Below are 24,250 nucleotides of genomic sequence, written 5' to 3'. Positions count from 1 at the left end.
CTAGCAGAGCACAGGACTAAGGTCAGGAGCACAGGAACTCACTTATAGCTGTTGCTAGCAGGACATCTGGATTGCCAGGTATTGCTGTAGCAGGTTTTCTAGATTGCCAGGTATTGCTGTATCAGGTTTTCTGGATTGCCAGGTATTACTGTAGCAGGTTTCAGGGATACACTTGTATACAGAAACAGCACGAACCATACACCACGGAAGTAACGAGATGTTCAGGCCCAGAATGCTATCAGGGGAGGATATATATACCCTGCGTCTGGCTGCAATTGGTGGATATGGACAGGTGGTCTGGCAGTAGCATTCTGAGTGGTGGAAGGCACAACATGCAGAGGGAGCAATCATCTCTGCAGTTCAGAGTCAGAACTACACCTGTGATTCCAATCAGGGCTAGCAGTGTTCACAGACAGGAAAGGACCCAGATGGAATAATCACTATGGAAGGAATGCAGGGAGAAGTGCTGCAGCCAGCATGATCAGAGCACATACAAATCCATGGAGACAGTTGGCAGGGGTAAGTCTACAGGCAAAAGGAGAAAACTAGACAGGTTCGTGACAGTACCCCCCTCTTTATGGGTGCCCTCCGGACACCGAGAAAAATGTCTTTCAAACATGACATTCCAGGAGCTTCAAACACAGGGACACCATAACTCTGAAAACATCTCTTCAGACATCTTCATCCTCAGAGTAAGTAGACCATTCTTCCTCACTACAGGTGGAACCTTCATCACCTAGGAAGTCTTTAGTAATCCCAAAATGAGGACACTCTTCTGGAAATGTAGTACACAAAGATTTGGTATGAGAAGATGTAGTAGAACCGGCATTATTTCGCTGGTATCTTTGGTGGGAAGATGATCGTCTTCCCCGGAAAGCCGTAGCTCTCTCGGGGAACTCCTGAGGAAATACATGACTGGGAAGGACAGGGTCAAATGACATATGGTCTTCAGAGAATGGAGAATTATCGTGTGCATGATTGAACTCAGATTCCGAGTCAGTGTCTAAAGGTGAAATGCAAGAATTAGTATGGCTTGAAGACAGATAGGACACCTGAGAGGATCTAAGCATAATTTGACCTGTTCTAATGGTGTTACAAGGTTGGTTCCTAAGGGTCCTTCGAGACTTCTTCTCTCTGAGTGTTTCATTCTGTACCATACAAGCGGTATATAGGAGCATAACATCAGAGGGTGACAACCTCTTACTAGAAACTTTGTCAGAGTCTATATTTTTGGGAGGTACAGTTGTATGAAGGTAACAAGGAGGTGTGCGCACATCTCATGTTCAGGGATGCCGATTCTGTAGTACTACTTTCCTTGGATGCTTGGAATTCAGCACGCTGGCCCTCTAAAACTTGACCTTGTTCGGACTTCAGGGAAGTGGAGGACGAATTCTTGGTAAAACAAAGACTGCTCGGATGATATTTTGGAACTGAGAACTTCGCTAGAATTTTGGTTTACAGGGTCAGGACCAAATTCATTGACAACAGCTTCACTGAAAGTCTTTATATTTAGAAGCATTGGATAATTGGAGGCGTAAATAGGGGCAACCTAGTCCCAAGCTTTACCTTGAAAAGATGGGATAATAAACTGTACAATATTATTAGGCTTGACTCCACATGGCAAAGAAGAATTCATCATAGCAAAGAATTGTTTCAATAAAGCATAGTATTGAGATAAGTCCCCATCAAAATAAATGCATGGTGGAGTATCGGATGAATCCTGTGTGTTCAAGGACTGTGGAGCACATTCAGGTGCAGGGCTAGAAGAGACTAGAGGATGCTCCGATTGATGCGGAGTCAAAACAACTGAAGCTGACAGCTGTTCGTTATTCGGACCAACTGAAGGGAGTGGGAGGAGTCCAGAGGAGCTAGAGACAGTAGCATCAACAATCAAAGCTGAGAATAGACTACAGAGATTGTAATTTTCTGGAACGATATTTGTAGGAGATGGTGAACAGGAACCATGATCAGGATTAGTAGTACATGACACTCCTCTTTGGGGACTGGAATCTGAAACCTGCTCCTGGGGTATGAGACTTGGAACCCCCTCCTGGGGTATGAGACTTGAGACTCCCTCCTGGGGTGTGAGACTTAGAACCCCCTCCAGGGGTGCGAGATGAGACCCCCTCCTGGGGTTCGAGACTTGAGACCCCCTCCTGGGGTGTGAGACTTGAGACCTCCTCCTGGGGTGCGAGACTTGAGACCCTTGCTGGGGTGCGAGACTTGAGACCTCCTTCTGGGGTGTGAGACTTGAGACCCCCTCCTGGGGTTCCAGACTTGATACCCCCTCCTGGGGTTCCACACTTGAGACCCCCTCCTGGGGTACGAGGCTTGAAACCCCCTCCTGGGGTGCGAGGCTTGAAACCCCTTGCTGGGGTACGAGACTTGAAACCCCTCCTGGGGCTGAGGTTCTGGAGACCCCTCCTGGGTTTGCCAACTGGAGTCCCCTGCTGGGACAAGCAGAAACCGGGCTGGAGCCGGAACGGGCAGAGTCCGGGCTGGGGCCGGAACGGGCAGAGTCCGGGCTGGGGCCGGAACGGGCAGAGTCCGGGCTGGGGCCGGAACGGGCACTGAGACGTTGACACTTAGAACCACTGCTGGAGTTGCAAAGGGAACAGTCTTTAATGAAGTGGTCTGAACCCCCACAATAGAGACAGAGCTGTAAATCTTTGCGCCGCTGGTGTTCGGCCACAGAGAGCTTGGGGCGTGGGTAACTACGACATCTGACATTACTTGGTTCGGAAGAATCCTTGTTTCTTAGGGATTCCAAGGCTGAGATTTTAGTTGAGACAGGGGTAGCTCTAAGAAACTCGGGAATGATCTGAAAAATTTTGATGACTAAAGTCTGTAGCTGCTCCTGCAGTTGATGGAAGGTAGTTAGAGGTTCAGGTGTGATTTGAGGACCATCTAGCTGATTATTCAGGATTTGCAAAAGCTGTAGCACTTGATGTTGTACGGCCTTCTGTGAATCCAAGCGAGCGACCAGGTTGCGGAAGGCATCTAGTCCCTTATTAGGTGCTTGATCTGCCACCATCGTTGGGCCTGAACATTCTGTCACAAATGGTGTCTGTGCGTTGCCTGCCTCAGGTGATGAGTGGGATTCAACGGAGACCGGCATGACTGGAACCACAGATGACTTAGATAGCTCTGTTGCAAGATTTATGTAGCAGTGAGAACTGCCTTTGATGATGAATGACAGGAACTTGGAGGAACAGGACTGGGACCGGCAGGAAGACTTGTTGAGTTGAACTGGTGAACTTGGAACTTGACTCTGGGCTGGAATAACGTGGATTCAACTGATGAACTTGGAACTTTACTCTGGACTGGAATAACGTGACAATGGCTGAAGGGAAATCAGGTACTGCTGAGACGAGGGCTAAACAGGGTAATCCGGAAATGGTGTGACAAAGGCTGGAGCTCAGGTGCAGGCTGGATAGGGTAATTGGGAATAACAGGTTCAGGAAGGAATGGGTAGGTTTGGGATTTTAGGTTCAGTGAGGGAGTGGGTAGGTAGAAGGAGCAGGAGTTGATCCACAGCAGGAAGCACAATGCAGGTTTGCAGGGTGCCAGGGACCAACCAGGAGTAGGGCTAGTAGAGCACAGGACTAAGGTCATGAGCACAGGAACTCACTTATAGCTGATGCTAGCAGGATGTATGGATTGCCAGGTATTGCTGTAGCAGGTTTTCTGGATTGCAGATGTTCAGGCCCAGAATGCTATCAGGGGAGCATATATATCCTGGGTCTGGCTGCAATTGGTGGATATGGACAGGTGGTCTGGCAGTAGCATTCTGAGTGGTGGAAGGCACAACATGTAGAGGGAGCAATCATCTCTGCAGTTCAGAGTCAGAACTACACCTGTGATTACAATCAGGACTCTCAGTGTTCACAGACAGGAGAGGACCCTGATGAAATAATCACTGTGGAAGGAATGCAGGGAGAAGTGCTGCAGCCAGCATGATCAGAGCACATGCAAGTCCATGGAGACAGTTGGCAGGGGTAAATCTACAGGCAAAAGGTGAAAACTAGACAGGTTCCTGACAATACCGAAGGAGGAGGAAGCAAACCCATTGGCTAAAACTACAGCGGACGGATTATAATATAAAGAAGCCACTACATTTAAAAAAATGTCCTCGGAAACCGAAGTAATGCAAAGTAGTTCTCAAAAAAGTCCAGTCGACCCTGTCGAAGGCCTTCTCTGCATCTAAGGCCACCAACAGAGAGGTGAGTGATTTAGGGTTAGCAAAGTTGATAACATCAATAATCTGTTGAGTATTATCAGAGGCCTGGTGACCCGGAATAAAACCCACTTGATTTAAATGAACCAAGGGGGGGATAACTAGCGCCAGATATAGGCAAGAATTTTTGCAAAAACTTTTATATCCACATTTAAAAGGGAAATCGGCCCGTAACTAGAGCATGAACTGGGGTCTCTGCCTTCTTTGTGGATGACCACTATTTCCGCCCTGGTGGTGGCCTCATCAAACTTCTGGCCAGAAAGAATCGAATTGAAAAGATTCAGCAGTAGGGGTGATAAAGGAGATATAAATCTCTTATAGAAGGCCTTAGGTAAGCCATCTGGGCTGGGGGCAGAAGAATATTCCATGGACTTCACAGCACTTTCAAGTTCTTTGATTGAGACTGCTTAGTAATTATATTTTTACGGACTCCGAAGTATATCAGACATAGAAACTTTTTTCTCAGTGTAATACAAAGCACAATGCGTTAAACATTGTATAATAAGTATACAAAAGAAACCATAGGACATGTAACAAATATAGGCATAAACTGAAATACAACAGTACATAGCAGATGTGCATTCAGTAATACATATAAGTTTTATCCTCATACACATTATTTTATCCTGTGAAGTTGACAGGCTGAGGCTTCTGACTATTTGAATTGTCTGGAATTAGTAGTATTACAAGTGGAGTACAACACAAATTTCCAGATATTATTTTTATGTTCTCTTATGCAAGTCCTGTGTGCAAGGTGCGAGGAGAAATCTTTATCTAGTGTGATAGAAGGCCGCAGGTTAGCTTGCTCTGAGACACTGTTGGCTGTAAACCAGAAGGTACTGTGGATGGGAATTTTGTTTAGTGTTCTGTTAGATAGGGAACTTGCTGTCTAGTTAGTGCCCAGCCGGGCTATGGTTTGTTTTATGTTTTGTTTATTTGATGTTGAAATTGCACAATAAAAACTGGCAACTTCCAGCTTGCACGAAAATCCACGACTGGAGTGCTGTTTCCTGGCTGCTGTGTGTAATATGGTATCCATCTACCCCAGGAGAGGGACCCACTACCCCGACCTTATCACAATTGATGGAGAATGCGGGCAATCACACACAAATTTAAAGGGACAGAAACGAAGTTGTGGAATCCATGAGGGTGGCGTCAGCAGATGCTCAGAGAGGCCAGGTTCTGCTTTCAGCCTACCCCTAAAGACAACATGGAGGACGTTGTAAAGGCCTTGCTCCAAGCTACGGCAGCTCAGCAAGAAACAAACGAAATTCAGCAAGAAGCTACCAGGGCTCAGCAGGAAGCTACCAGAGCTCAGCAGGAATCCACCCAGGTGCAACTATTGGCCTTGGAGGCAGCCCAGAGGCAACAACAAGTCACCATCAAGGAAACCCGCCAGGCCATAGTGGAAAACAGCCAGGCCATAAAAGAGGTGGTATAACAGCTTGTAGTCCGGTCTGGAGATGCTTCCCCTGCTCTTCTAACTAACACTCACACCATACGGGCCAATCACTTTCTGCAAAAGATGACCCAGAGTGATGATATGGAGGCGTATCTTACGGCCTTTGAAAGAACCGCCGAAAGAGAGAAGTGGCCTAAAGAGCAGTGGGCAAGTCTTGTGGCACCCTTCCTGTCTGGAGAACCACAAAAGGCCTACTATGATTTATGCCTGGATGATGCCAAGGACTATGCAAAGTTAAAATGGGAGATCCTAATCCGCTAGGGGGTCACCTCATTTGTTGGGGCCCAACAAGTGCACCGTTGGGAGTTTCAAATGGAAAAACCTCCACACTCACAGATGCATGACCTCTTCCATCTAACCACAAAATGGCTGCGGCCCGAGACGCTGACAGGACCACAGATGGTGGCAAGAGTCGTGATGGACCGGTATCTGCGATCGCTACCTGCATCTCTGCGCAAGTGGGTGAGCCATGCAGACCCTTAGTCCGCAGACCAGCTAGTCGAACTGGTGGAGAGGTATGTGGTGGCTGAGGAGCTGATGAGTGTGCCCCACCGAGCCCCGATGGCGCATCAGCGAACTCCCATCGGCACTGGTTAAGACTGTTCCAGGGGAGAATGGTGCTGGGAGATGGAATGTACCTAAGACTAAGGGTGAGGAACTTGGAAACAGGCCAGCAAGGCCAGGAAGGTTCTTTCCCGTAAAAGACTAGATTATAATGTGATTCAGTGTTTCCGATGTGGTGATTTCGGCCATATTGCAGCTAATTGTCCACTTACCTCTAAACCTATGCAATGTGATACTGCTCATGTATACCGCAGGGTGTCTTTCTTTGTACAGCCAGCCTGTACTGCCGACCGGCGGGCTGAGATTGATAAGCACATGTGTGTACTTACTGTAGAAGGCAACCGTGTTAGATTCTGGTAGCCTGGTGACACTTGTGAAAGTGGAGCTGGTGAACCCGTTGAAGCGTAAGGGGAAAACTGTTGGTGTGACCTGCATACATAGGGACACTCGCTATTATATTACTGCAGAAGTGAACATCGAGACATCATGTGGTTCCGCGATAGTCTCTGGGTTTGGTACATGGCTTAATGTATAATGCAATATTGGAGAGAGACTTTGCTTTCTTCTGGAAGTTGTGGGAAAGACGATTTTGCACAGAGGTAAATCTATGCAAAATCAACTCATTTGAGAGGGTTACTGGCATACTAGCAGAGTCAGAGATGTTCCCTTTTTCTATTATGATTGGCGAACTAGAGAATGCGGAGTGTGATGGGGGCTCGCCAAGTGATGTGCCTCCCACTGAGGTGGGTAGTGTTGTTGAGCCAGTTGATCATCTGCCTGATTTAGAGGTCAGAAGAGAGGTCTTTGCCGTGGAGCAGTTAAATGACCCTACTCTGGTAAAAGCCAGGGAGAATGTCAAGGTTATCAATGGTAAACCCATAGACCCCGATAGTCCTTTGTCATATTCTCACATGGCAGTATGTCAGGATTTGTTGTCAGGTAACTAAGAAGGGGGAAGATTTTGTGGAACAATTAATAGTTCCCATAGCATACAGAAAAACAGTGTTAGATCTGGCCCATGATCATATAATGGCAAGCCACCTAGGGGTAGAGAAAACCACTGAGTGAATTGTGCAGAGGTTTTTTTGGCCCGGGGTCCATAAAGAGGTATCTGACTGTTGTGCATCCTGCCCTGAATGTCAGTATCGTGCAACAAGGCCATATTTCAAAAGTCCCCTGGTTCCGTTACCCATTATTGTGGTTCCGTTTGAAAGAATAGCTATGGACTTGGTTGGGCCATTAAGGAAATCTGCCCGGGGCAATCAATATATTCTGGTGATAATGGATTACGCTACCAGGTACCCGGAAACAATACCATTACGCAATACATCAACCAATAGAGAATTAGTCCATGTCTTTAGCAGGTTGGTTATACCTAAGGAGATCCTGACTGGCCAAGGTACCCCATTTATGTCAAAAATCATGAAGGAGTTATGCTGCCTGTTTAAAATTGACCAGTTAAGAACCTTTGTGTACCATCCCCAGACCAATGGGTTAGTGGAGAGGTTTAATAAAACTTTAAAACACATGCTAAGGAAAGTAGTTAACAAGGATGGTAGAGATTGGGATTACTTGTTACCTTATTTGCTGTTGGCCATAAGAGAGGTTCCCCAATTCTCCACAGGGATTTTCCCTTTTGATTTATTGTACGGGAGACATCTCAGGAGATTACTTGACATTGCCAAAGAGACATGGGAGGGGCAGTCCAGTCCGTATAAAACAGTTATTGAGCATGTTTCTCAAATGCAAGAAAGAATTGCTGCTGTGGTGCCTATAGTAAGAAAGCACTTGGAACAGGCCCAACAGGCACAGCAGAGGGTATACAGCCGCAATGCTCTCTTACGCAACTTTGCTTCTGGGGACAGAGTGTTGGTGTTGGTTCCCACAGTAGAAAGTAAACTTTTGGCTAAATGGCAAGGACCCTTTGAAATCTTAGAAAAAGTGGGGCAGGTCAATTATAAAGTTTACCAGCCGGGGAAAAGAAAGCCAGAACAGATATACCATGTAAATCTTATAAAACCCTGGAAGGATAGAGAGGCACTGTCAGCCGTCCAAGCCCCTCCTGTAGACCCTGGGCCCATGGTACCCGAAGTGACAGTGGCAAAAACCCTGTCAGCCAGTCAACAGCAGGAAGTTAAGGAATTTCTGATCAGAATTAGGGTGCTGTTTTCGACCTACCAGGGAAAACCATGGTCATTAAACATGACATAATCACTGCTCCAGGGGTTAAGGTTAACCTAAAGCCCTAGAGGCCCAAAGAGAGTCAGTGTTGAAGGAAATTAAAAAATTTTTAGAGTTGGGTGTAATTGAAGTATCGCATAGTGAGTGGTCAAGTCCCATTGTGCTCATTCCAAAACCCGACGGGAGTGTGCAATTCTGCAATGACTTCCGGAAATTGAACAGTGTGTCAAAGTTCGATGCCTACCCTATGCCTAGGGTGGACGAACTAATTTAAAGGCTGGGGACAGCCAGATATTTAACTACTCTTGACTTAACCAAAGGGTATTGGCAAGTGCCGTCAACTGAGAACGCCAAAGAAAAGACAGCTTTTTGTGCACCAGAGGGGTTATTTCAATACAAGATGTTGCCCTTTGGGCTACATGGGGCACCTGCTACCTTTCGAAGAATGATGGATAGGATTCTAAGGCCCCATAGACAGTATGCTGCTGCTTATCTGGATGATGTGGTCATTCATAGTCTTGATTGGCAGTCTCACTTGCCCAGAGTACAAGCAGTGTTGGACTCCATCTATAAGGCAGGTTTGACAGCCAACCCAAACAAGTGTTGTCTGGGGATGGAAGAAGTAAAGTATCTTGGGTACACAATTGGCAGAGGTTTGATAGAGCCACAGCTCAATAAGATCGAGGCAATACAAAACTGGCCACGACCCCTGAATAAGAAGCAGGTGAGAGTCTTCTTAGGGATCACAGGGTATTATAGGAGGTTTATACCCAATTTTGCCACCATTGCAGTCCCACTGACTGACCTTACCAAAGGCAAACAGAAAGTCATGGTGGAATGGGCTCCTGAAGCAGAGAAGGCTTTCCAGGAGTTAAAAATAGCGTTATGTACCCAACCAGTTCTGATGACCCCTGATTTTGACAGAGAGTTTGTTGTACAAACCGATGCGTCCGATGTAGGCATCGGAGCGATCCTGTCCCAAAGCAAAGAGGGTGAAGAACACCCGATTTTCTTAAGCTGGAAATTAAATGTACATTAAAGAAACTATGCTACGGTCGAGAAAGACGCATTGGCCGTAAAGTGGGCATCAGAGACTCTCAGGTACTACTTGGTGGGAAGGAAGTTCATATTGATCACTGACCATGCCCCTCTGAAGTGGATGTCAGAAAACAAGGACAGTAATGCGAGAATAACGAGATGGTTCTTGGCATTACAAACCTTTACATTTACGGTAGAGCACAGGCCAGGAAGCCAGCTGGCCAATGCAGATGCTTTGTCATGTGTCCATTGTTTGGGGGCTGCAGTTGTTCTGTCCCACAGGTCGAAACAAACGGGGGGGATATGTGATAAAAGCACTGGTAAAGTGGTCAATGGCAGGTACGTTTGTCCTAGGTTTTTGGTCTATGTGTTCTAAAAACCCACAGGAGAAGTTTGTTTTATAAACAGACCAGAGTATCGGCTTTTGGAAAAGCCGGTATGGGTCCTGGGGGTGTGGATGTGAAGAGAGGGAGGGCACCATCCACAGGCTACTCCAGGTTTTGGGCATTTCGGCCTGGTAGCAGGCTCATTAGGGCTTACACCTGCAACTGGCTGATGTAAGCTGTGTTCAGTTGTAGCTGAGTGTCTCATACCTGGGAGAGCAGGCCGCAGGTTACCTTGCTCTGAGACACTGTTGGCTGTAAACCAGAAGGTACTGTTTAGTGTTCTGTTAGATAGGGAACTTACTGTCTAGTTAGTGCCCAGCCGGGCTAGGGTTTATTTTATGTTTTGTTTATTTGATTGTTGAAATTGCACAAAAAACTGGCACCGTCCAGCTTGCACGAAAATCCACGACTGGAGTGCTGTTTCCTGGCTGCTGTGTGTAAGGTGGTGTCCATCTATCCCAGGAGAGGGACCCGCTACCCCGACCTTATCACTCTAGATATTGTTCCTTGAAGGGGATGCAGTCAGGACGCCGACGGTCGAAATGCCGATGCCTGTCATTTTACCTACGCCGGGAGCCCGACGCCCGGCATACTGATCAAAGGTAAGCCAGGCGGCGGTTACGGACAACTGCGGGGGGAGGATTACGTTAGGGGTTTCCGGGAGGGACTTAGTGTTAGGCAACCCCCCCGGGAGGGTTAGGGTGAGGCTAGGGAAAGGGGGGGTTATGGTTAGGCACCCCCAGGGGGGAGGTTATGGTTATGCACCCCCCCCCCCGGGAAACTTAGGGCTATGTTTAGGCACTTACGGGAGGGGGGGTTAGGCACTTGGGGGGGATGTTAGGGTTTGGGGGTTAGGTTAGTGAATACTTAAAATACTTATCTGTCGGAATCTTCACTGCCGGTCTTCCAGCGTCGGGATTTGAACCGCCAGACATACCGATCCCCTTCGAAGAGGACCTGTCCTTTTAATCTTATGTGTATGTCATTTAACACCTGATGTGTAAGTTGTACACTGTCTCTTTCTTGGACATGACCTGTCTCCAGATTAGCTCTAACTTGGGAAGGGTGGGGGGCGATAAGTGCCCGTCCGAGCATGCCCAGGCACAATTTTGCTATTTGGCTATGCTAAAACTGTTCCGAGGCATGCTGGGATTTATGTTTTTTATATATGTAGCACTTTATACACTTTTTATTATAACCTCCTACTTATGTAGATATAGCAACAACGTATTTGTGCCACGAGATTGCACTAGATATACATATAAAGATAATAGAAAGAAAAAAAGAATACTTAATCGTTTTTCAAGAGGAAAAAGGATTAAGTATTATTTTTTCTTTCTATTATCTTCATATGTAAATCCAGCGCCATCTTGTGGCACAAGTACGTTGTTGCTATATTTATTGTTAAGAGTTTAGTGATACTCTTTGTGCAAACAGAGGCTGCAGGTTTTGCGCAATTTACGTAGCCTTCATTTTCCATATATTGTCCTACTTATGTAGGACTTAACCCATATGCTTTCTTTATTATTCTTTAACCCTCACTTTAAGGGGCCTATTCGTCAACACTAAAATAACGTTTTTAAGGACATTTTCCTTAATTAACGTTATTTTAGTATTCATGAACACACTTAGCACAGGAAATTATGTATTTTCTGAATTTGATGGAGTTACTATTCGCCACTGTGAGGTGGCGTATAGTAGGTAACACTTACCTGTGTCAGCGTGTGCAGGTCCTCCGGCGTCTTCGTCCGGCACTCTGGTCCGTCCTCTGGCTCCTGGGGCTGTGCAGACACGTGTTGTCCCAGCAGAACACAATAAAGTTTACAAAAAAAAAATGTTGTTTTTTTTTCTTTCTAAACTGTACAGTGGGCTGCTGGGAGAACACGTGACAGCACAGCCACCGGAGCCGGAGGCGCTGCAGCGGGCAGGTAAGTGCGGGGACGGGGGGAAGGTGAGCGAGGGGAGAGGGGGTTAGGGGGGACACAAACATACCACCGCTGTAGGTAGTGCTGCGCATGCGCTGGCTTTACGAATGTAACAGCACATGCGCAGAACGGATTCCAGCTGCAGTAAGTTAGTGTAGATAGAGATAACTATCTATTTCCCGAAAAGCTGTCATCGCAAAAATGACAGCTATTCGAAATAGATAGTTTAGGTGGAAGTGGAATGATGAAATCCTCCGGTAATTAGGTAGAACTCCATGCGAGTTCTAAACCTAATTACCTCCAGAGAGTTTTAAGGTATGATGAATAGGCCCCTAAATCTCACACTATTGTGATGCCATTGGGTGGTTCTGCTGGGTTGGCCTGGGCGGTCCCGTGCCCTGTATTTGTTCCATAGGAGTGTTAGGGACCAGCCTGATAGAGGTCACTTGGACGCGGTGTGCAGGCCCATAATTATGGCCATTATTATACCAAGAGCCTCTTATGCAATTTAGAAGTATTATTATTAGGCTCAGCATGGTAGAGTGTGCACTTGCAGTTGTCTGTTTCTGCTTGCAGCACTACAAGTCTCAGCAGGTAGCACCTCACATTGTGCTTTGGGTGTGCAATCTAGGGCCCCTCCCCCTATGTATTTATGTTCCCAGGCAGCAAGAAATTCACTTCTCATTTGTTACATTTCAAAAGTAGCTATATATGTCACATTATATGGCTTAGGCCTGATTCAGAGATGGACACTGCTGCATCCGCTCTTGCATCTGTTGCTGGAGTCACATTGGCGATAATATGCAAATGCTAGTTTCAGCCTTCCCCTGGTATAGTAGCCTGCATCTGAAATCATGCACGCCGATAGCCGCGCTGGGCCCGGGTAAAGGGGTGTGTTGCCTAACCGTGGAAAGTATAGCCACGCCCCCTTAGGAGAAAAAAAAAACCCTGGGGAGGGGGGTGCTGTGAGCCCCTCAGCCCGGTGCATAGCCAGTGGGGGGCGCGATCAGTGTGATCGCTCCCCCTTGCAGGCATAGTAGACTGCTGTGGCTGCTGCTTAGTAGCCACAGCAGTCTCCCAGTGCAGCCCAGCATACAGCAGCATGTGCTGGGCTGCTGTAATGTAAGAGGGGGGAGAGGCAGCACCGGGTCCGGGCCCCTCCAGAGAGCCCGGGTAATTAGTACACGCTCCCCCCTCCTCTCGGCGCCCCTGTCTGAAATATCCACTTTTAGCGAGTCTGCACACTGTAACACCGCTGGTGATCCACCACACACCACCATCACACACTCCATGCAACTGCCTTATAACAGGTGCAGTATCTCCATCTAAACATTGCCGCTGTGTGTTTGGGAACATATCGCTTTTACTAACATGTCTGCAACACTCCCAGAACACATCCATGAGACACTTCAGGCCACCTCCCAGTCACTGCCCAGGAACACCCATAATTTTGCCACCCTGATACCGTTTGTTCCGATTGCAACAGCATCTTTGTGCGTACCCTCTGTGTAACGCATTCCTTGTAGGGATTTGCAGAACCTTTTGCACATGCGCAGTTACAGATAAACGCTCAAATTAGTGAACATCAGCATTACGTGCGAATTGCGAGCACCTCGGAATAAGGCCCTTAGTGTGGAAACATACAGTATGTTCCATGTTTTGTGGCAAAATGTTGGGTTAAGCACATGGCTTGTATAATGCATTGTAGTGTGGGCATGTGGCTGGTATAATGGATATGTCCATGTGGCTCTCTCTGCAATATGCCTGCCAATATGTCTCTGTGCAAGACGTCTAATAGTGTCACCTACTGTATGTATGCTGTGTGTTTGCTAATGATTCTTTGAAGTTGCTTTTACTAGTAAACAATATAGTAATGATAAACATTGCCTATTAACATATTTACATTCATAGCCCCATTCTCTGCTGCATCTTACAGGCAGGATCATTTGCCAAACTGCAGTATTACCTTACTGGCCCAAAGACTCCTCTCTCCACCAAAGGGGTGTCCTGTTCACAGACTGATATCAAAGGTGAGTGGTTATGCCTCACAACAATTTAGTTAAGTGGATAGGTGCAGTTCAATAACAGAAATTAATCTGTATTTCTTTGTATGCTGAATCTCCAGATTGTCCTTTGGTCATCTGGGACTTTGCAGGCCAGATGGAGTACTGTTTCACACACTCTCTACTCCTGAACACCAGTGGACCCAATACTGTGTATTGTCTGGTCTTCAGTCTAAAGGGGATTGAGAGTGACCGGCACGGAGGACAGAGGCATGCACTCGAACAGGTACAAAATAGAAAGTATCTTTCTATGAGGCCCGTCCCAAATAAGTACTTGACGTTGTTTTCCATGTTAAATATCAACTGTAGTAAATCCCCTACATTGCCAAAAAGAATACAACTGTGTTTGTGGAGTCATTCTTCAATTCAACCACAGTTGTGGAGCCGTTCTTCAATTCAAGACCCGTTGGTTCTATCTATCCATCCATCCATCCATCCATCCATCCATCATTGAGTTGCAAGTTAGCAGAAGTCACCCAAATAATTCAGCAATAAATGTTCTGGAGCTTGGCCGCTTTTGAAAACTTCTCCCATCCTTTGCTTCTATAGCCTGCCGGGTATTTCAGATTTTTCTAAGTGCCAGTCTGAGATGGGCACGCTTGGCTGATACTGCCAGATGTTTATTTTTTTGTTCTCATTTTCTAAAGTGCACTAGAAAACAAATCAGTCTAGAATTTGGTTGGATGCCATGAACAATACCAACTCTTTAGTATGCATTACTTTTCATAAATCTCCCTCCAATATATTTTTGTGATTTTCATTGTACTTTAAGGAAAATGAAATGTTCTTCTCTATTATCCCTTACATATTCTGCTTTTCAGTTGATGTTCTGGCTGCGATTCCTGAGTGTAACTCACAATTCTCAGTCCATGCCACATGTTTACCTTATTGGAAGCTTTGTAGATGCTCTGCCTGAAGAAAATAAAGCAGAGATTGGTAAATATAAATATTGCTGTGTATGAAGTATTAGTTTTAACCTTGTTTTGTTGAGAAGTACAGTATGCTTGGTGTGTTATTTTGAGTAGAATAGATTAATAAATGGAGCAAAAACATTTACAGAAATTTTGGAAACAATGAATTTAAAACTTTCAGCCAATTTTGTACGGTAATCAACACATGGGAATATTACCTCACTATTCCATCATGGGTAGTTTTAGGAAGCTTATCTAATTGAGCGGAGAGAGGGCCTGATTCAGAGCAGCTCACGAGCGCACAGTGCTCGCAAGCGGCTCGATGTTGTGATCTGGGCATGCGCCACATCCGGTGTGCGCATGCTCGAGCGACTGACGTTCAGTCGCTACCGGGCTCGCTACGGCTGTCGATGGTGAGTGACAGCTCGCCCCGTTTTGTAGGCGGGTAGGGGGGGTGGTTGGCCAAACGCCCGGCGTTTGAGGGAGGACCTACTGATGTCAGTAGTGGACTTCCTGCTCTATTACAGCAGGAAGTCCACTCGGCCTTGCGGCAGCCGAGACCCTACCACAGGGTCTCGTCGCAAGGCCGATGATCGCAATTATTGCGACGGGCTCCTTGCCGCTTGCACAAGCTGTGGGTGGGCTCCCACAGCTTTGCGAGCGTCAGGAGACAAGAAAATCCCACCCACATTACCTGCGAGCGGCCGGCCCTTACGAGCGGGTCTGAATCAGGCCCAGAGTATGAATGGTATGTTTGCTGACTTGTGTTGATGACTCATACAGTGTATGTGTTGACTGCTGTATGAGTTTTTTTTATTTACATGAAACCCCATTAGGACATACTGTAAATCTGAAAGTTGTTGGCAATAGAAAATTAATACTTTTAAACATAACAGAGCTGCAGTAGATATCATGACAGTATGAGCTATGTATATTCCTATCTTGCTTCATATTTGAAAGCTCACTTTTGATAATGAGAATGAAGAATGTCAACCAATGTACTGATTACATATCCATAGATACACTAAAAATATCATAATTTATTAAAATAACAACATAACTAATCTCAACAGAGTTCCAGAGATTTAGCGCCTTATCTAATTTTAAAGTAAACTACTGTATACAAAATGGATTGCTGTAAACTTGACAGCTCCCTCACATTCTATGGATATGCTGAAACAATTATTTGCTTTTGCCTGGCATGACTCTAGTCTTAAGGAACTTGGAGTTATTCTTAACAAGGATCTTACCAGTTTATCTGCGGATAAATTTAGACCCTTACTTCAGACTCTACGGTCTAAGCTAAGGAGATGTGGTGCCAAAAACCTTTTCTTGGTTGGGACGAGTTAGTATCGTAAAAATTAATATTCTACCCAGAGTTTTATATTTACTACAGTCACTCCCTATTTGTTTCCAAGCACTGGTCTCGTGAGTTACATAACTTGGTGAGAGAATTTGTTCGTGGGGGGGGGACGACAGAAAACCTTGTTTAAAGCATGCTATCATGTTCAGACGTAAGCATATGGGAGAACTTCAATTCCCACACTTTTACACATATTATGATGCTATCATGCTTGGTCGGATAATCGTCTGAATGAGGGCCAGGGATGCTAGACAGTGGATTCAGTTGGAGGACCATTTTGTCTCTACTGCTCTTTCAGTATTCCTGTGGAGATCCAGGGTGCTTATCCTATCTCATCCCACAACAGGACCTACCTTGGTTAGGTGGAACAAACTGAGGAGGCATCCCTGGATTTCTTTTTCACCTCTGACCCTGCTGTTTAGCAACCCTTACTTCCCCCCCATGTACCTCTAGAGCTTTATTTTGTACGTGGGCACAGCAGGGTGTTTCACGGTTCGGCCAGGTGGATTCTGGAAGGATGCTGCGTTTTGATTCTCTACAGATCAAATGGGCATTGCCAGATTCTGAGATTTGGCATTATTTACAACTCAAACATTTTGTTCAAAGCCGTGAAATACGACTGGCCTGCAGTAGACCACTGACTCCTTTTTGTTATAAATTATTGATTGAATATGCATATACTGAATGACTGGGAAAGTGACTTGCAGATCTTTTTTAATCCACCAGATTGGCATTAGATTTTTGTTAACTCCTTTGCTAGCTTTGTTAGTTACTCAGTTATAGAAACTCAATACAAAGCAGTTTCATGTAGGTATCGGTGTCCCCAAATTTAAGCTAAATTTTTCCTATTTTGTCTAACAGATGTTGTCATTGCAACTCTGCGTGAGGCTTGCCTTTACTCATTTAGTGGGAGTGCCTAGCCCTGCGCCCTCTTTGGGGGAAAGTTATTACTCTATCTGCGTCAGTCATGGGCTGTGCCGTCCCCTCTAACTCTTCCTTTGGCTCTTAAATCTGTACCATGGCCCCCTAGCGACCTACAAAAAACCTTGCATTAATTCCTCAATAGCACTGCGTCATTCCGGTCCATTGGAGGTCCATGGTCCTACCCTTTTTGAAGGAATGGTTTACCAGGATAGATCTATATATGAAGGATCTACGTTTTGGAGTGGAGAAACATAAGGAATTTTGTTCTACCAGGTGCTCTTGGCTTGAGTTTAAATAATCTGCGGCTTATAAAGCAGCATTAGTTTAAGGTCTTGGCACATTAGGTATGATGCTTCCCCCGAAAACTGATATTAAACACGGCACTTAACTAATGACTCCCAAAATAAATAATAATTTCCCCTGCGCTGCAAGTCCAGATGGAACCTACTGTGAAAGTTCCGTAACAGAAACAATACCAAACAAAAAACACACACTGGACTTGCGCTGCTAGGAAATAATGACAATATTTAATATATAAATGGCATGGCCAAATTACACATATATGAATATTAAAAATAGCAATAGTTGCAACACGAATAAATACACATACAATGAACCCCAATGAATATCCTAAATCTGCAGATATATCTAATATTAGCTAAGTGTCATGACATATACATAATAAAATACTGTCCAATTTCAGGTAGTATTGTTTCATGGAAGAGAAAATATACAGATATAAAGTCTCCACTTGCAGCTGAATAAACAGTTACAGTTGCTATAGCGTGGTAACAATGTATCCTTTGTAGGGAATCAAGATAAAACAAATGTCAATAGTGCTAATGCACAATAGCCACAAGGCCGTCTGGATACCCGACAGAAAGAATAGTCACTTGGACAACCAGCCTCAGTGATTGGGCTTGTAACTCACGGTTGCAGGGTCAGAATGCAGATGTCCGGGTTTAGCTGTGTGATGGCAGCCACTGTTATGGCCGCAGAGCTCTCCCCACATAGGCACACGTCCAACAGGCCAGTCCACGATCCGAGCTGATGTGTATATCACGGTAGTGGAATCCGGGTGTCCCCGGAGATATACAGGACCCGGGACTCCACGCGGTCAAGTGCGGGCAGGTAAACAGAGGCTCTCTGGAACAGTCAAGTGTTCTGGCGTTCTAAATAATACGTAGGTGATCGTCCTGATTGAGGTCGCCGGAGTATTGCTAACCGCTATGTGTAGCTGTGATCTCAGCCTGCAGGTGCAATCGGGTAAGCAGATGATGGACAATAGTCAGAAGTCAGGAAGCCCTTTGACGCGTTTCGTCACGTTCACGTGACTTTCTCAAAAAGGTGTGGCTACTGACTTCAGATGCTTCTTATATACCTGCTTGAATGATTGCAGGTGTAGAGATAATTATACCCAATAAAGGAAAAAATAAATAAATAAGTAAAGGACATATAGATAATGTCCATTAATAAACCAATTATGATACAACTACACTGTATCAATAAAAACTTATATACACAGGAAAATACAAAACAAAAATTAAAAAATATATTGCCATTACAAAAGGGACCAAAAGAGTGTATGTTTATTATATAAATAAATAATATATCATAAATAACTAAATCACAACTAAATGAATAAAATAATTAACCATAAATAAACATAGTTATATATAATAAATTATATGCATAATATAGATCGTACAGTTCTAACATCGATAATAATCTGTTGACTTAAATGAGGGCAAATCTCCACAGAGACCCCTCACAAGACCAGATAACATCGATATATAAATTAACTCATAATATCTACTAAGGATAGTAAAAATCTTGACGTCCTTTGCGTCCACCTCTGAATCAGACCCACAGTGTGGCTGTGGATCGATCTCTGTACATCCTGTACAAGGTGAATAGAAAGAATTGGTGAAGAAGAGAAAATCCACTCAGTATGCTTATTCGCTTCTAACGCATCTCATTTCTGCTCAGGGAGATTTAATTGTTGACAAAATAATTTTGGAATAGGAGCCATCCTGGAGAGAATTGAGAATATTCATGATTTATTTTTGAGGCTAATAAAATTGTTATTTCTAGAGACATCTAACTGTAAGTTGAGCGTTGACTGGGCACATCAGGCATTGGCGCCAAATCCTCGAGATGTAACATTACATTTAACTTTCTCTATACCAAAGGGCATATTCTTCAGGCTTTTCAGAAAACGTGAAGCAATTTTATTTTTTTTTTGCTGCCACCTTACAATGGCACCTCAGCATTATAGGTTCCATAAAAGCAGCATGCATTACATTTTACTGTGAGTTTTCATTCTGTTTAGTCAAGTAAACATTGACATGCCTTCCAACACATAACAGAACCATGGTCCCACTCTACTTGGAAATTGGGTATTGCAAAACAGATTGTACTGCAAAAGCATTGTGGGGCGCGACTCCGGCAGTGATGTCAGCGGTCACAGACTGCTGCATCACTGCATGGGGGTCCGGGGAGTCAGAGGATATCCGTTCTCCTCTTTAAAAGCCATGGGAAGAATGCTGGGCAGTGTGGTCACATGAAATATAATGGTTATTGTATCTGCGCACTGAGCAGATGATTCTATTAACTGAGCGAGCTGCTGCACTAATAAGTGACCCTCCCTATAGATATGCAGACAGATAAATAGAAGTGTGCTGCAGTCGCATCTCATGTGACCAGACCAGTTAAGGGTTTTAGGCTGGTACAGACAAAGTGATGAATTTAAAGATACTCAACTTCCTTGGAGATTATTGATAGTCCAGTTCAGGACCCTATCTGGCCAGCTATGGAGCAAGTAAAGGATTTTTGGGAGAACATTCATCTACGGTATATTGCATATTGCATTGATTATACATACAGTACAGGTTGAGTCACCGATATCCAAAATGCTTGGACCAGGGGTATTTTGGATAACGGAATATTCTGTATTTTAGAATATTTGCATATCATAATAAAATATTTTGGGAATGGGACCCAAATATACACACAGAATGCATTTATGTGTTATATACACCTTATACACACAGCCTGCAGGTAATTTATACAATATTTTCAATAATTTTGTGGCTCAAACAAAGTTTGTGTACATACATAAAATTCAGTTATGTTTCATATACACCCTATACACACAGCCTGAAGGTAATTTTATATAATATTTGTAATAATTTGTGCCTTAGACAAAGTTTGTGTACATTAAACCCTCGAAAATCAAAGGTTTCATTTTCTCAGTCAAGCCAAAAAAATTCCGTATTTCGGAATAGTCCATATTTCGGAATATTTGGATATGGGAGACTCAACCTGTATATCAAATATTTCCCAGTGTTCTATAAATATATTTCTTTATAACACAGTTACATCAATTAATTGTTGAAGCTCTCAAAAATATCTGACAGATTCTCAGAAAACAAAAGCATGACCTGTCACTAAAAAATTTAAGAAACTTATGGGTTTGTTTACCAAGTGTCGTGTTTTAAAACCGATATTTAAAAGGGCAATGCTTTTACTAGCAAGACATGGCTAGTAAAAGCACTTCCCTTTTAAATATCTGACATGAACACAAACAAAAGTGTCGGGTTGTATTCACCACTTCCTTCTCTGTGTGTTTAGAAACTTTGCCACATTGGGAAATCCATGGCTGTAATATGATGTGGCATCTGATATTACTCATTCTGGTTGTATTACATACTTTACACACCTCATAACCATAAGATATACTGAAATACCCTTTTCGATATGAAATCATATATATGTCTTGGAACATTTAGTACTAGTTGATGCTTTGCTTCAAACTCCAGAAAATGAATAATCAAGAAAGCAGCATGTCATACTTGCCATCACTCTGTTTTTAAGGGAGATTCCCTGATACAGGAGCAATCCAGGCGAATATCGGGTGTCGCTCCCGACCCCCCGGAAAGGCAGACAAGCCTCCCGGCTGCTGCCTGCCCCCCCGGACTACTACTAGAAAACCCCGCAGCAGGGGGGGCACGATGACGCTATTGAAGCTGAATCGCGTCATGGCTCCGCCCCCTGCTTCACAATGCATTGTGAAGAGGGGACGGGGCTACGATAACGTGATCGCGCAGTCACGCCCTGGCCCCGCCCCCATACGGAGTCAGTGCCCAGCCACGCCCCCCGCTGTATTATCCCTGACTTCCTGAAGAATCTAGCAATCTCCCTGATTGCACCTTATCCTCATTGTGTAGCTGTTATATACTTGGGGGTGGGGGGGAATCAGAGATATATACATTCAAATGGGATCATCAGTTTAATTTTCTTGCATTGGTTATAAGGCATAATGAATGATATGGCTACATGCATTTTCATATAAGGTTTCTCTCGGCCATTTATATAGAACCCTTTGTAAAACACAATACATGAGCAACCCCTGAAAAGTATCATTGTGTCTTCAACAACAACTAGATCTTATTAGTAACTGCTATGGGGCTTGTTTACATTTGGATGTAAGTGAATTTTATGACACACCTCTCAGATGTAGGAGTATACGGCCACTTTACCGCTGTGCTCATAGGTGCTGCTTTCCCTGAAATGCTTTTTGAAAAGTAGGTAAGTGTGCAGCATGTAAGGCTAGCATTAGCATAAATTAATTACATACAAGGGCAGATTTACCGCTAGGCAGCCTAGGGTTCCGCCTAGGACCCAGCGAGTCCGAAGGGGCACGTGTCTGGGGCCTGAAATTCGGTCCTGACTATCACAAATGTATGCTTCTCTTCTTAATTTTGTAATGTTTTACAGAAGCTCTGTTACTGTGCCGCTGCAAAACATGTCCCTGAGGAGCACCGCGTGACGTCCTGATGTCACGTGGCCACGACCCACTCTTCTGCACACTCCGTGCACCAGTGCAGTGCACAAGCCCAGACTCAGCCCAGCCCCAGCAGTGAAGTGAGGACCGGAGTAATCACAGCCACTGCAATTACAGTGATGAAATGCAGGGCTTCCCGCGCCTCTAAATGTCAGTATACACATTATAGCAGACCAGGGACACAGGGCCTGATTCAGAGCCGGACGCTCTGACCAGAGCGCTCGCTCTGAATCAGTGCCCTCCTACCTAAAAATGGAGCGGCCTCCTGGCCGCTCGCATAGCTGTGGGTGACCACCCACAGCACATGCGAGCGGCCAAAAAGATGGTCGCGATGGTCAAGACCATCGTGACCATCGGGCTTGCGACGAAACCCTGCGGTAGGGTCTCGGTGACCGCAAGCCCTGGAGTGATTTTGGCTCTATCAGAGCCCAAATCACTCCCACTGACATCACTAGTGATGTCAGTGGGGCCAGACCCAGACGGTAGGCGTTCCCATGGGAACGCCTCCGTCTGGCAGCCACGCCCCCCGGCATGCCCACCAAAGGGGGCGTGCTGTCAGTCACCATCGACAGCACGCCCCCTTTGGTGCGAGACCCGGAGCGACAGCTTGGCTGTCGCTGTCCGGGTCTCGCGCATGCGCACGACAGAGCTCCCTCCGTCGTGCGCATGCCCATTGGGGTAACATCGACCCGCTTGCGAGCGTCCTGCGCTCGCGAGCGGGTCAGAATGATTCCCACTGATAGGAGATACTGGGGAGCAGAGAGGAGCAGAAGAGTGAGGAGCTGAGGTTAGTTTTAGTGCTACAGGTGTATCCAGAAAAAGGGGAAGGTGGGTGGGGGGCTGTCTGGAGGGGACTCAGGAGATGGGAAGTGTCCGCATTGCTAAATTTCTTTCTAATAGTGACAGTAACATAGGGGCAGATTTGTTAGCAATTTACCACTTGTGCCAAAATATATGATTATACTTTGTATAGTATAACCAGGCTCAGACTGTCTATTGACATTTCTTGCATTGGGGAGATTTTTCATCACCCACCTGCTCCACAGGAGATGTGGGGGAGGGGGGGGGGGGTTGTCAGCAGGGAGGGTGTGGGGTTGTTTTCTGCAAATATATGAAGACTGTGTCATCTTGTGCTGTGTGATGTATAATAAATTAATACGTGTCAGTTAGTGTGTGTCGGTGTCAGTAAGTGCGTATCAGTAAGTTTATGTACCAGTAAGGGTTATCAGTCAGGAAGTAATGTCTGTATCAGTAAGTAGTATCTGTGCCAGTAAGTGTGTTTGTGTCTGTAAGGGGTATCTGTGTCAGTAAGTTGTGTCTGTGTCAGTAAGGGGTGCCAGTCAGTAAGTATGTATGTATCTTATTGTGCCATTTAGTGGCGTCAGGAGTATCTTTCAGTATGTGGTATCTGTGTCAATAAGTGTGTGTGTTTGTGTCAGTGTGTATTTGTCAGTAAGTGTTATCTGTCAGTAAGAGGTGTCTGTGTAGGTAAGTGTGTCTGTAAGCGGTGTCTGTCAGTAAGTGTGTTTGTGTCAGTAAGTGAGTGTGTCAGTAAGGCGTGTCTGTAACTTTCTGTATCAGTATCAGTAAGGGGTCTGTTTCAGAAAGGGATGTCTGTGCCAGTAAGGCGCTGTGTGTTTGCGTGCAGCTACTGTATGGAGGCAGTGCGTGTATGTATGCGGCTATGGGGGGCAGTGTGTGTGTGCGGCTATGGGGGGCAGTTTGTGTGTGCAGCTATGGGGGCCGTGTGTGTGCGCGGCTATGGGGCAGTGTGTGTATGTGCGACTATGGGACAGTGTGTGTGTGCGGCTATGGGGGAACTGTGTTTGTCTGTGTAAAATTGCATGCAAGTAGAGCCCCAGACTGATGTCTTGCTTAGGTCTCCATGAGGTCTAAATCCCCCTATGATTACAGCTGACTGACGATACTTGCTTGCTGAGAATCTATACATTTAATTGTGACTTGTAGATTATGATAATTAAAAAAATTATGTGAAATAGATAACTAGTTAAAAGTCATTAAAGCCATTCTTGCTGTCTCATAATCTTAAAAATTGGACCAAAATGTAGGTCTTCATATTTTTTTAAATACCTGTACAGCCATGGCCAAACATTTTGAGAACGACACAAGTATTGGTTTTCACAAAGTTTGCTGCTTCAGTGTTTTTAGACCTTTTATGTCAGATGTTACTATGGTATGCTGAAGTAAAATTGTGTCTAAGGATTTTATTGACAATTACATTAAGTTTATGCAGAGTCAGTATTTGCAGTATTGACCCTTATTTTTCAAGACTTCTGCAGTTCACCCTGGCATGCTGTCAATCAACTTCTGGGCGACATACTGACTGATG

At 45.0% G+C, this 24,250-nt stretch overlaps 1 protein-coding gene across 1 annotated transcript in view; it reads left to right on the top strand.

The window, feature by feature from the left end:
• The window catches only part of LOC148540566 (uncharacterized), a 115,830-nt gene that overhangs the window by 74,902 nt on the left and 16,678 nt on the right, over positions 1-24,250 (top strand). The window contains exons 10-12 of the mRNA XM_088444391.1: positions 13,730-13,823; positions 13,919-14,082; positions 14,678-14,792. Coding sequence (XP_088300517.1) covers positions 13,730-13,823; positions 13,919-14,082; positions 14,678-14,792 — 373 coding nt within the window. The remainder of the gene's footprint in view (positions 1-13,729; positions 13,824-13,918; positions 14,083-14,677; positions 14,793-24,250) is intronic.

The sequence above is a fragment of the Taudactylus pleione genome, unplaced genomic scaffold, assembly GCF_031769625.1.
Source record: "Taudactylus pleione unplaced genomic scaffold, aTauple2 ptg000019l, whole genome shotgun sequence".
Lineage (NCBI taxonomy): Eukaryota > Metazoa > Chordata > Amphibia > Anura > Myobatrachidae > Taudactylus > Taudactylus pleione.
This window is presented reverse-complemented; position numbering and strand designations above follow the sequence as displayed.